The sequence below is a fragment of the Excalfactoria chinensis genome, chromosome 15 (genome assembly GCF_039878825.1).
Source record: "Excalfactoria chinensis isolate bCotChi1 chromosome 15, bCotChi1.hap2, whole genome shotgun sequence".
Lineage (NCBI taxonomy): Eukaryota > Metazoa > Chordata > Aves > Galliformes > Phasianidae > Excalfactoria > Excalfactoria chinensis.
This window is the reverse complement of record NC_092839.1, coordinates 2230981-2244818: the sequence shown is the minus strand read 5'-3', so window position 1 is coordinate 2244818 and position 13838 is coordinate 2230981. Positions and strand designations below refer to the sequence as shown.

The 13838-nt window shown below is 47.4% G+C and overlaps 1 protein-coding gene across 3 annotated transcripts in view; it reads left to right on the top strand.

Moving 5' to 3' along the window:
- The window catches only part of TOX2 (TOX high mobility group box family member 2), a 108128-nt gene extending 98168 nt beyond the window's left edge, over positions 1–9960 (top strand). For 2 of the 3 annotated variants that reach the window (XM_072350117.1, XM_072350115.1), the window contains 3 exons: positions 1240–1656; positions 3666–3796; positions 8723–9960. In XM_072350117.1, coding sequence (XP_072206218.1) covers positions 1240–1656; positions 3666–3796; positions 8723–8759 — 585 coding nt within the window. In that variant the 3' untranslated portion in view covers positions 8760–9960. The remainder of the gene's footprint in view (positions 1–1239; positions 1657–3665; positions 3797–8722) is intronic. The other variant, XM_072350116.1, reaches the window with a different exon arrangement.
- Positions 9961–13838: the final 3878 nt, after the last annotated feature.

The following is a 13838-nucleotide window of genomic DNA, read 5'->3' as shown; positions in this document are numbered from 1 at the left end:
GGGCAGAATAGGGTTGGAACAGCAAAATACCTTGTCCACTTCCTGCTCCCTGGATGTGCTATGCTGCACGTACTATATCTGCTTGGTTCTATACCACACCCTCAGTACTTACTAATCATATTCAGCTGCTACAGGAGATAACGTGATGTCCCAGATCCACCATTGTCTGTGGGATCCGTGTGACTGTGGTGTGGGCTGGGCAGGCTCAAAGCTTTGGCACGGATGTGAGTGCTGTCACTGTCTTGTGAACAGAACAGCAGCAAGGACAGACATCTGAATTGAGGATGGAAATAACTATTTTGGGGTTTAAAGGCTCTTCTTCTGGAAACCTTGAATATGGACAGCAGTGTTGTGGGGTAGGGTAGCATGGAGGGCATGGAGTCACCACACTCTATGGTTCCATTTTTCTCCAATGACCAATTTTTTTTTGCAGAAGAGCAAGTTTATTTTGAGTAAAACAGCACGGTGTGTTCCCTGCTGATGGGTGAGAAAAGATCTGGAGGATCATTACAGAGCCCATCACCAGACAAAAACCTCATTGTCCGAGCCAGATAATGTCCTGTTATTCTTCTCTTATTCCTGCAGAAATGAGGCCACCATTGTGTTGTGCATTATAGACCCCACCGGGCTGCAGAAATGCTCAAGATTAAGAAAGGAGTATTTTTACAGTCCCGTTTGTGCCTTAGTGGAAGCAAAAGGGATCTTGTCACCCACCTATGTGGACCTAAGCAGTGGGCTGTGGACAGGCAGCTTGTATCTGTGCTGGTTGCTGCCTCTCCTGCGCTCCAGGCTCTGCCAAATCACAGTCATAGATTCGTTTGAGTTTGAAGACACTCTTAAAAGCCATCTGATCCAACCTCCCTGCAATGAACAGGGATGCCTACAGACAAATCAGGTGATCAGAACTTGGTCCAACCTGGCTTTGAACCCCCTCCAGGGATAGAGCATCCACCACTTCTCCGGGCGAGTGCCTGACCAGCCTTATTGTGAAAAGCTTTTTCATTGCATATTTGAGTTACTGGACTTAAATTTCTCAGCTATGGGTACTGTGCCAGCCCCTGGGCTGGAGCTGCATGTGCTGGGTAGGACAGACGTAGAGTTGAGCAGCATGATCAGCCCAAGCTCTAGGAGGATCTCAGTGCAAATCATGCTTCTGCTCTGATTCTTCTTGCATGGTTGGAAAGGGCAAGTGCCTAGGGACAGATGATGGTACCTCCTTCCTCTCTCACCCACTTCCAGTCTGTTTTCCCACAGAGCTCTGCTGACCAGGGGGAGACGAAAAGTGCCCAGGCCAACACAGCTTCCAAGATGATCCCACCCAAGCAGACCATGTACCCTATGCCACCACAGGCTTCGTCACCCTACCCCGGCCTGGGCTCCTTCCTGTCCCCGTCGGACCTGCAGAGCTACCGCAGCCATCCCAGCCTCCCCAGGACCCTGCCCTCCAAGCCCATGCTGCCCAGCATCAGTGCCTCCCCACCACCCACCTTCCAGATCAGCCCTCCCCTGCACCAGCAGCTCTCCTTGCACCACCCGCAGAGCTCCCTCCTCAGCCAGCCCATCAGCATGCAGCAGGTCCCCCAGCAGCCTCTCCTGTCCCCCCCCATGGCACTACAGGTACAGCCCCCCATGAACTCCTCGCCTCCCGGGCAGCAGGTGAGTGTATGACCAGCAATGTGCTCGATAAAAGGTGGATCTTTCCCCTTCATTGTGTGGGGTCGGTTGGTCACTATGTGGTTTGGGGGTGGAAATATTGCCCCCTTTGGAAGGACTTTGGTGCGAGTCACCATAGCAGGAATATCAGCCCCAGTGCTGACAGTCAGGGGAGCCTCTCCTGGCTCCATCACTTTGCACATCCTCCATCACACATTTTGGGGTGGTGTTGTCTGTAGTGCTGAGACACCCAGGAGCACCACAAACAGGGCTGGGCTGTGCAACCGGGGCAATGAAGGCTTTGTCCATGGGAAAAGCTGCAGGGGTTGGGTTTGCTCCTGGTAGAAGTGCCTTGTGCATGTGGTCCCCTAGCCTTGCCTGGATTCACCGATCAGTCATCTGAAGCAATGGGTTAGATGGGCTGTGAAAAGCCCCAATAACTTTGCTAAATGAAGAGCTGGAAGGACACCAGAGAGCAGCAGAGTTGGGTTTCACCTGGAGGAAAAGAACTGAGGGAATGCCACAACAAGAAAGACATAACATGAGCATTTTTCCAATAACTGGCTAGCAATTGGAGGACACTGCTGTTGTGACAGGGAGCTGAGAGGATGCTTACATGTATTCTAGTGCTAACAACAGCAGCAGGAATCACACAGACCCGTGCTAGGCAGGTGTAAAACCTGCTGAAGGGAATGACCCATAGCCATGCCTGCGGCTGGCAGCACTGAGCAGCCAAGCTGAGGGGTCAGTGCTGCTCCTCTAAACCTGATAAGAACATGGATCTGAAGGAAAAGCTGGCAGCAGCAAGAACCACCCCTCTATCTTATAGAGAACATGCCAGTATATGGAGAGGGAGATGAGTGCTTTCCAGAGCTTCTCCATCTGGAATATGAACTGGACCAACTATTCATAGTGAAGGACATATGCTCTGAATTCACAGCTGCTACCATTTACTTGATGATACTTTTAACTGTATTATTCACCCAGATGGTTGAGTAATTTGGGTTTCACATGTTTACTAGCTGTATATCACAAAATTCACACAGTACTTTAGCAATGAACAAAGCTTCCTTTCACATATTATGACCCATTCAGTTTGGGACTAGCTCTGAGAAAACAGAAGTTGTTCATTTTGGAACAGCTATTGTAGTGGAAGAAAGGAAAAGGAGAACAGGGATGTGGAAGCGTGGTCATCCCTGACCACTGTAAGGAGGTGATACATCTAGGAAAGTAAGTCCAAGCACAGGATTTTATTCCCAGCTTGCTCAGCTTATCCCACATAACTTCCCCCACACTTTGGTTGTATTTTAGCTCTACATAATCAAATGTAGCTTCGGTATTTCAGGGGATGTTCATAATCACTTTAATTGGGGTATTTAAATGTAAAGCAAAAAAAAAAACACATGCTTCCCTAATTTGGATGTTTCCGATAAAACCATAATCTTGGTCAGGTAACTGCCACAACTCTCCTTTTTCATTCACGTTGCCTAATTAAGCAAGCCCCCCAAAACTGGGATCATGATTGGCTTTCAGATAAAACAGCTCCACAGAGCCCTTGTTAAATTGCCAGCAGTGACAGCTGACGGAGACAGCATTGCTTGTGTGGCTGTTCCTTACCTTGTTACCATACTCTGTGACAGGCTAATGCCTCACTGCAAAAGGAGCAGCACTTCAAGTGGAAAAATGGGTTTGATTGCCCAAATACTGATGCGAAAGCTTTCCTGGCTGTGCTTCTCCTGCAGCCACCTACCACTCCCTTGAGGACCCAAATAACAGAGGGTCAACGGGATGGGAGTTGTAGCTGCATGGACACATGCTTGCAGCAGCTCATGTTCTGCTCAGCCCCACCATGGGGCTTTGGGTCCTGGGCTGTTTTCCTCATGTCAGGGCTCTACACCCTGCACTGCAGTGCCTTTGGGGCATACAGTCGTGTTTATTCAATATGCTTAGATGTTCAATGTCTCCTGCCTCTGTCCATGCATGTAACCCTTCCTTTTCTCTCCACCCCACAGGACTTCTCACATATCTCCTCTGAGTTCCCAAACAGCGTTGGACCCCGTTCGCCTGGTGCATCAAATCCTCCAGGAAGCACTGAGTGGGACAATGACTACCCCAGCAGAGAGTGTGGGATTAACCACTGCAGGCCAGTAGACAGCAGGGCATTGCTCACACATTTTCTCTCACCTGAACTATGAAAATATAGTTCCAAAAGGGATGGGTGGTAAAGAGAGGAAGATGTCGCATTGCACAAAGAATTTGCATGTCCTTGTCATGGTGCTTCCTCCCACAGCTTGAGTCCTAGGTTCGAGTCACTCGAGTTGCTTAAAGTGCCAATAAAGTTGGTTTAGCCATCACTGAGTTCTGGGAGCAATTTCTGAAGAGGTTTTTCTGCCTCCCGTGAGCAAAACGGGTCAGCACCTTTTCACTACAAAGCACAGGGTACATCATGTCTTTGTAAATGACTGGAGGTCTGACAGCTTACAACAGCTGGGAACCTACCCCAAAACAGACAGCAAGATGATGGATAGGCTAATTATGGTAAATGATGCTCAAGCTGTGAAGGCAGTTATCTTAAAAAACACAGATAATATTTTCACTGGACATGAAGGGCTTTCCCTTTTTGGAGGTTTTCCATCCCATGAGCAATGGAAGGGTTTGAGACATTTCCTTCCAGAGCAAGGCAGGGAAGCCCACCCTGTTACTTACAATAAACAGACAAACAAATAAACAAATAAATCCTGTGAGTATTTGGTGCAACTAGAATGTGTAGATGTGGCACTTAGGGATGTGGTGGGCAATATTGTTGGTGGGTGGACAGCTGGACTAGATCTTAGAGGTCTTTTCTAACCTTAATGATTCTATGACTCCATGATTGTGCCCTGTAAATAGGCATTTTAGTGCTACTTGCTGGATAATTGTGTGGGCTGGCTGGCAGTGGTGACTGTGTGCAGCCAGAGCAGTAATTTTGTGGGTTTGCTGCTTGCTTGAGAAGCTTAAACTGTACTCATGTTGAAGAGCTTCACCTTTTGTGCCTGCGTACCCCAAGCAGAGTCCTAAGGGATGCTGGGGTTAGAGGGCATTTGGCCATGTCCATAAGCAATGTCCTTCTACATCTTAAGTGATCACTCTTACCACCAAGGCCACAGTCTTCTCTAGCTCTCTCTATCTGTCCCAGGGTTTAACCATGGTGGGCACAAAGCTTCATCCTCCTTAAAGCTGGACTTCAGTCCTCTGCACCTACCAGGTGTTCTTCTGTCCAGATCTTCCCACTTACACCCCAAGAGGGCCAGCACAAAGGGGAACACAGCTTGAGTTCCCCAATAAATCAAAACATCAGGTTCATCTCAAAGCTGGGCAAGAGTGAGGGTGTAAAAACCATTTCCAACCACAGCCTAATCCAGCGCTCCTGGCTCAGCATTAATAGCTTCAAGCCTGCTCTTGTGCTCTGTCAAACAGGCACGGGGGCTGCTGTGAGAGCAGGTAGGGAAGGAGGTTGGTAGCTTCTGAGTATTGTTTGATTTGCTTGAAGTGCTGGAACATAGTGCTTTCACTGGAGATAATAGCAAGCTCCCAGGCTTTTCAGAGTACAGCTCCCGCCTGTGCCAGCAGTGCACTTACAATTGCTGGGCTGGGCACAGACTGTACAGACGTTTATTTCTTTCAGGGAAATAAATAACTCACCAAGCCATTAGAATGGGGCCGTGTCTGCCTGAGGAAGGTGCTCAGCTACGGGGATTGTTCTGGGCTCTGCTGGGGAATCTGGCATGCTCCTTAGCAGAGGCACTGCAGACGACCCCAGAAGAGGAAGCTCTTTGGCACTTGATGATAAAAGCCATTTTAGATGCTGCAGGCAAAACACTTGGAGGGTTATTTGTGGAGATGCTGAGCAGAGGTGACTCCCAGACACGGGGGAAATGCTAACATTCTAGGCAGGGTTGGGTTTTGTGTTGCTAAAACAAGCTCTTTGCCATCCGGCTGTAGCGCCGTATTGTTAGCACAGGGCCCATGCAATTCATGATCAAAGCTCATGCATTGCATGACTTTGTCACAGCAGAAAGATTGAATTTCATGGGTTTATCACTGCTTCCTGGAAAAAAAAATATAATAAGATCATTTTAAAACCAGACAGATTATGCAGAGACTACCAGATAATTACGAGAGTGGGTTATAGAAATGAACTCAGATGCATATGGAGCATCTGATGTGGCACTGAGGGACGTGGTGGGGATGGGTTGGTGGTTGGACTGGATGACCTCAGAGGTCTTTCCAACCTTATTGATTCCACGATTCTTTAGTGTCCACTTGTAGTGTCCATACACATCAATAGGAACAACCCACTTCTTACAACTGCACTACAGCCCGTGTGTATCTTAAATGTGTCGTCCAGGAAAGTGATGATGCAGATCTCTTCATCTTCCTGCCTGTGCTGTTTATCCAGTTCTGCACTGATTTGCTAGCTATGCTCAGAGCCTTTGGGCGGCCCCTTGCTGCCTTGCTCTGAGCTGGGCACAGGGTGAGCCACAGCTGGGCACAGGGTGAGCCACAGCTGCCAGCAGGGCTTATGCAGAGCAGCAAAGGGAACAGACATCTCATTGGGTTTGATTCATCAGCACGGCTTTGGGTATCATTGGGAAGCCTCTGGATCATGTTATTGCCCATTTCAACCTCCAAATGGTGTTCAGCTTAATTGTGATTTAAGCAAAATCAGCGATAGGCCGGGTGGAAAAAGGATTGTTTTCTGTCGTGATGTGGCTCAGCTGTGGAGCCCCAGGTTCCTGAAAGCAAGGATCCCATTGACTGCCCCAGCACACGAGCAGTGTGCCTGGCTCTCAGACAAGGATGCCAATCTCATGCCTGCCCTTGGCATTTCTTCAGCTTCTGTGATGTGCTGGCACTGCTTTAGCTGGGGTAAAACCTCCCAGTCTTGCATTTTCCTTTGTGTTTGTCATCCAGTCATCTGAAAAGCTAACGAGATGGGCTTTCTCTCTGTCCTCCCCCATCTAATAGATCCCTTTAGGAAGGATTGCTGAAGCTTTTTTCTTTTTCCAGCCAACTGGTGCTTATTATAATGCCATTAAAAGTCTCTTCTTCCCTCATACCCCTCAGATTCCAGGATCCTTCAAACAGACACTCCTTAATTCATAAATCAGCCATATTAGAGGGAGCTTTAGATGTTTCTTAGCCCATCCTCTCCCCATTTAAAATGAGTTTTTGCTCACTGACTTCCATCCAATTTTTTTCTAGCTCTTTCTGGGCTTAAGCCCAAGCTAACCCAGCCTGCTAGCAAAGACACGAGCCTCCTTTCTCTATTTCTGCTTAGTGCATGACTATCACTTCCCACAAGCAATTGCAGCATCCAATTTCATTGCTATTTGCCATCGTATCACAGACTTATGCAGTCCCCTGTCTCCCCCACCTGACAGCCTTGCTCTCGCACTTGCTCATTCCCAGGCACCCACCAGATACCTGTGTTTGCAGTGAGTTTCTCCATGGCTCCTATCTCCCCTGTATCCTGGCTGCAGCTCAGTTTACAAATACTTGCAAACCTTTTGTAATTCCTCCAGGCACCTCACCGTATTTTTCTGCTCTTTCCCTACCAAAGCAGTCTGCAGGGTTTGTTTCCATTTGTCTCCTACTGTTTAGACTTGTGGTGGCAGCACTGAATGCCAGTCATCTTCCCACCTCCTTCCTCTCATTTGCAGGAGGTAACTTTATCCTCCAGGTTGCAGGAGATGTTGTTGTTAAGGCCCAGCGTTACTCTGGAGATGCTGAGCCACCTGCTCTGTGGCTGACCCTGCTTTGCATGGGAACCAGGCAGTTCCAAGGCCCTTCCAGCCTGTATTATTCTGTGTATTGTCTAAAATCCCAATGAATTTCACCTCACCCATAGCCTAGGCCTGCAAATTATGTGAGCTGATTAAAACCGCTACCTGCGTGTCACTGCACGGTGCCATTACAGAGGTGAGCTGGCTTGGCTCTTCCTTGGCATAGCTGTCCCAGATCAGTGCCAACCCGTGGTGGAAGGGCTGTGGTCACCTAAGGATGCGGCACAGAAGTGTTTAAGCCCAGCAGAAGTGTTGGTGCTCCTGCAGTCACATCCAGGTTGACTGCAAAGCAAGGCCTCACCTCCCTACCCAGATTGTGTTCCCTGGGGTTATCAGCGTTAAGCACCTTTTCTCCTCTTTTCCCACCCTTCGGGGTTAAGGAGGAGATGCTCTCAGATAAACCTTGCCCATGTACAGCCAGCTGCTCCATCCAGATGCTGACAGCCTCTCCAATCCCTGCTAACCATGAAGCAATTCACTCTTAAGTGGGAGAAATTTCCGAATCAGACACTAAGTGAGCAAACTGCATCAAAAGACAGAGGCAAAACATCACGAATGCACTTAGTTCGGGTTCAATTATTTATGGCAATACATTGTCATGAACTGGGAAGTGTTCTGTAGCCTACTTTGTAAAATTAATGAAGTTTTAGTATCAGAGAACCTCTCTGCTGTTCGCCGGTATTAAAATCTTTGCTGAGTGCAGTAGGGAACACTCTGCATTTCAAATGCAGATTATAAAATGTGGAGATTAACAGAATGCAGACTCGTCTGTGCTGCACTCTGTCAACAAAAGCACTGCTTGTTGGCTGCTGTTTCCCCATTATTCCACTCACAATTGCACCCACGCCAGAATTTCCCAAAGCTTTGCAGTGTTCTTCTCTACTTTGAAGGCCAAGATGTCTTTGTGGAGCTGATAATGTTCTTATCAGATCTGTGCAAACAAGAAGACCCACTGAAATGAAATGGGCTTCAAGAGCAAAGCCAACATCGTGCTTTAATCTGGGAGATGAACCCACTCGTCTCCTGGGGTCACAGCTCCGAGCTGCCAGAGCTCAAGGAGCATTTGGGCACCTCTCTCAGCCATAGGGTTTGGGTGGTGCTGTGTGGAGTCCCTTCCAACTGGGGATGTTCTGTGATCCTATGGTGTGTGAATGGTGAGCCAGGTGTGCAGATGGCTGTGTAAGTGCTCATTCCTGACTCCCAAGGGCTGCCCGTCTCACTTCCTCTTCTCATTTCCCTTACAGCATGCTGCCAAGGGACAAGGCACTCTACCTCACCTAAGGCTCACCATCTGTCCCAGGAGGCTCAGATGAAGGACACTTGGGAGGCTCTATCTTACAGACAACGTGGCGAGGCTCCGAGCAAGTCGTACTGCCAAGAGAGCAACCTCTGCACCTCGTCGCTGGCTTTGTCCCTAGGCTCGAAGAGCAGTTTTCTCTGATTGCTTTTGAACTCTAAAGTCTACTTTCCGTGGAAGGCCAGAACCTCATTAATCACAAAGAACAAAATAAAGTAAAACAATTAAAATTTTAAAAAAAATATTAAATAAACACAAAACCAACAAAATAATAATAGTAATAATAAATAGTAAGGAAATAAGGACACAATTTTTCTGCTTGCCATCAGCTTAGCTACAGACTACTTTCCTAGTGAACTGCTTTTAGATGCAACGTAAGCCTGGGTCTGGTGTCCTCAAGCATTAGGCCAGCTCAGTAGGAGGATGCACTCTTTTGACTTGCTAACAGCACTAAACTTTGTGCAAGAATTAAAAAAACAATGTGAAGTTTGTGTGAATATTGTACATGCAAAGGCCTTGGATGTCTGGCAAAAAAAACAAAAAAAAAAGAGAAAAAACAAAAAAAAGAAATAAAAATGAATTAAAATACAAAAAAAAATAGTAAATAAAAACTATTCCTGGGTAGGTGGTGGGGGAGAGAGGAGGAGAAAGGCAAAATACGGGAGGGAAGATGTGAAACAGGCCATGAGAATATAATTTGTTGGATAGTTGTAAGTAGTTTGCTAAGTGTTTTAGAGCTGTGCTAAAGACATCTTTAAGATTTTTTGGTGACAAAGATTAGTAGTTTTCCTTTATAGTAAAAGCATTTTATATTAATTGTAGCACATTTTTTTAGTTACACATAGAAGGGAGATGTGTATAAAAGAAAACCAACAACAAAAAAAAAAACAGCCTGCCAAACTCGTTTCTATTATTTGTACAGCAAGAAATGGACCGATTTATATCCATGTTGTATGGCATTACTCTATTTTTTCTGCCATATGTCCATCTATTTAAAGAATTGCTGACAATGACTTTTGTCTATTTATGAAGAACTAGAGAGCATCATGACGGTTTCTCATAAGGTGCGTTTTTTCTTTTGGTTTTATTTTCCTTTTTTATTCTGTTTGACGGCGCTGTGTTGGCAGCACCTGGCACATTGGGTTCACAATGCTTATCTTACCTTTCTTTATAATAAAAGAGAAGAAAAATCTAACTGAACCGCTGTCTCCTTATTCTGGGGTTGGCCATGGCCTACGTGGCCGTGCTGCCCATGCCTTGCCCTTGTCCCATCCCTCCCTCCTCTTCCACCACATCCTCGCTTGTTTTCTTTCCTCCCCTTGCTTTGGGTCAACAGGATTTAATCTACTATGTCTGGGACCACCTCTGGCAATTAAAATGGATGGCTGAGAAATGACCAGCACAGCAGACAAGTATTTCTCATTTGCTTTCTTCAAAAACACCCACCTTACACTCAGCAGAGCTGAGCATCGCTCAGTGCCTTTAGGAGTGTAGAATCATGGAACCATAGCATAGAATCATAGAATCACCAAGGTTGGGAAAGACCTCCAAGGTCATCCAGTCCAACCATCCACCTACCACCAATATTTCCCATTAACTCATGTCTCTCAGTACAACATCACATTTCTTGAACACCTCCAGGGTCGGTGACTCCACCCCCTCCCTGGAATAACCCATACCTCAGTCCATGGCCACCAGCTGCCCATGAGAGCCCTTTCCAACTCTTCCTAGGAAACACTAGTGAGAAGGATGAAAACAAACAGCAAGGATGGAAGATGTGAATGGCACAGAAACTGACACAATGTGAAATTTCACACCCACTAATTAATGTACCACTTTCAGAGGCAGCCTTGGCCATAGGAGTCTCGCCATGCTCTGCTCCTAGCGCACAAGTTGCAGTCATTTAGATAAGGCCTCATTTCTGCCAGCATGCATTTAAATGGCAAAATGTGAAGCAGCAGCATGGCCGTGTTTCTTGTGCAGTGTGGGGCATCATCTTGTTTAGGTCCAGATGTCGTAGTTAAGATCCTAGTAGTCCCACTGTTATCTGATAATGACAAAGGTGGCTTTAACACTTCTATCCTCCAACGACTTCAAATAACTTTGAGCCTTCAGACCATTGTAACAATTCAGAGGGAGCTTAAGGGTTTTTTAAGGGATAAAAGATATTTCTCATTGCCCAGTGGTTTTATATACCCTTCCAAAATGCTGCTGTGCCCTGTGCTTATTGCATGAAGTCCATCTATCGTACCAAGTTCTGGTTCATCACACAGGGCAGGGAACATTTGCTTTCTCTGCATGAGAGTGAGGCGTGAAATCCAGATGTGACTCTGCGAATCAGCTTTCATTAGAGCTGTAACATGTTTTAACCCCAACCTTCCTGCTCTCTGAATGGCGGATGGAAAACACCAAGTGCCTCTTCCTTGTCCTGCTGTCCATTCTGGTATAAGCACAGCAACCCTTGAGTTGAGCAGAGTGACATCAGCCTTCATTTACTGTTTGCTCTAGTGGAAAATACAGTAACTGGGTCTGAAAAGCTACCTGACCTCCCTGTACGCCCTGGGGCAGGGTCAGACCTGCATGAGCCCTCTCTGTGCACCTAACCTCCCCCTGAGAACCTTTCAGTTCCAGGCAGTTAACCTAAATCTCTCTCCCTACAAAGCAAATCCCTCACATTTGAACATCGCAGAGAACTCATTGCTTTCCTTGCTGCATGTGATTTTTTCCATGTTTGAAGAAGGATATGAGCTCCCCCCGTTCTCCTCCTGCCTGAGCAGGGTGTGACTGCTCCACACTGGTGCCAGACTGCCCACAGAGCTGCTACTCCTAGACAAGGAGCAACCCCTTATCCTCATTACCGAGGTTGGAAAAGACCACTGAGACAACCAAGTCCAACCCCAGCCCATCCAAACCAGACCCATGCAGGTGTTCCTAATGATGGAGATGAAAGCCAGGAGGCACACAGGGAGAAACCTCATTAATTGACTTGAGCTTGTGAGGCCGTAATTAGCAACACAGTGAAATGTAAGGGGGAGTTTCCCAGCCTCATCAGCGGATCTCAGCAGTGTTAACCCTTTGGAATAGGGAGGTGTATGAAGGAAGTTTGAACCCCCTGGTCCAAAATGCTCAGCATCACCTCAGTATGAGCACTTACACGGTGCAGAGTGCAGCATTCAGAACACAAGCAGTGCAAAAGTATCTGTTTGAGCAATGATTTTATTGCAAGAGAGAGATGAGGGGAATAACAGCAATCCTGGGTGAAATGCTGTGCTGCCCAGAAGGGCAATTTAAAGCCTGATTTTAGATCAAATGTTTTATCACCGCATCCTCAGCTCTTCTTGACTTTCAACTGCAACGTGGTCAGTCAGCATCATACCTGACACGGCAACTGCTTTAGGCTTTGTTCCTAGTGGGGTTACTTTATTACTCTGTGAGCCCATTGGAGAGTTTTCTGTTGCTCTGTCAGTGTTATCTGTGGGGACAGAAAGTCAACTATTGCACAACATACAAGGTGGGTGTTTTCTCAGGTGATACTGGGGTGCTGGTTTGCAGTATGAGTGCAGCTAAGGGACTTGGTGCTCAGAGTGCTCAGCTCTCCATCTCAGCTGATGCAGGGCTCCCGCTTGCCCTGCTTTGCCCTTCTGCTCGTGCTCATGCCCCTGTGTCTCCAAGGCAGCAAAGGCAAGACTATACACAGGATTGAATATAGCTTCTCATGGCAATGCATCACCTATCACCCCTCATTTGCTGGAGTGGGATGATCAGGTTTCCAAGAGCAAAGGGACATAGTGGGGGGCTTTGTGCTCTCCCCTTACCAAGCTGGATTCTGGGGGAGGCTGCTCACCATTCCCAGCCTCCTTCAACGGGAGAGCCCTGAGATGAGTGGGATCCTGAATGTCCCTTAGTCCCTGGCATGTCCCCATCCTCACCTCTCAGGAGCCACACTCAGCAGCAGGAGCAATGCCAGGAGGTGCTGCAGGGCTGGTCCTTGCTTGTAAAGTCTCCTGCACAGCTTTGGGTCCTGCCAGCCCTCAGCTTCAGTGGGAGGATGCAATTCCTCAGGCTGGAATCACACTACAATTGTATTATGAACCAAGCACCATGTGCTGGCGAGTCCATGGGAAAGAGTAAAACATCTCCAGCTTTACAATACGTAATTAATATACGTCTCATTGCTTTCCAGATGAATTTTGGTCACAGAAGACAGTTATGACTATAGAATAGACTACAGAACTGTAGGTCACTGTCATCTGTGAAGCTGAGGGGCCTTGTGCTGGCCTGTATGGCCCCACAGGGAACACCAGGGCCACCATCTGCACCCAGGGGGACAAGGAGTGAGGGAGGAAGGGGGCTGGCAGGAACTACATGGGCTTTCAGACCCACCTCCTGCTCCACCAACTGTGCTGCATCCCTTCGTGCCACACAGCAGGAGTCTGGTGGGGATGCCGGGTGCCCGAGCACATCTCTTCATCCGGTTGGAGCACTCAGGTAACGTGCACTCATATCTGTTTCCTGGTTAGAAGCCTGTAATGCCGGCCATGAAAGGAGGGCTGGAAGAAATCCCAGGGATTTGGGACTTCTCCAGGAGACAGCACGGCTTGGGGGAAGGTAGCAGAGAAACAGGATAGAGGCATTTCAGAACATATTGAACCTTTTTCTGGAAGGCAGACATTTGCTAGATGCCGTCTCCGGAAGCGCTACAATATGAGTAGATCCATTGGCTTGCAGCACAGTTTATACTAATTTTTTATCCTCCAGCAATTTACACAAAATATTGCTGTAGTTATGCGTGGCGTTTTTGTAATTAGATCCTCATTTAACTGCTTGAATCACGGCTGGTCTTTTGGCAGAGAGGTTGGGTAGCACCGCCCACTATAGGACTTGTGCAGTCTCCCACTCACCTGAATCACTGTGGGATACAGAGGGAAAAAAAGAGCGCAAGCATTCCCTAAGCTGCCCTGCCAGAAGCTTGGAAATGTCATATGGAGAAGCTCTGCCAGCTTCTCAAATTATCTGAGGAAGAAGGTGGGACAGGATGGACACGAAGGATGTTTCCATGCACA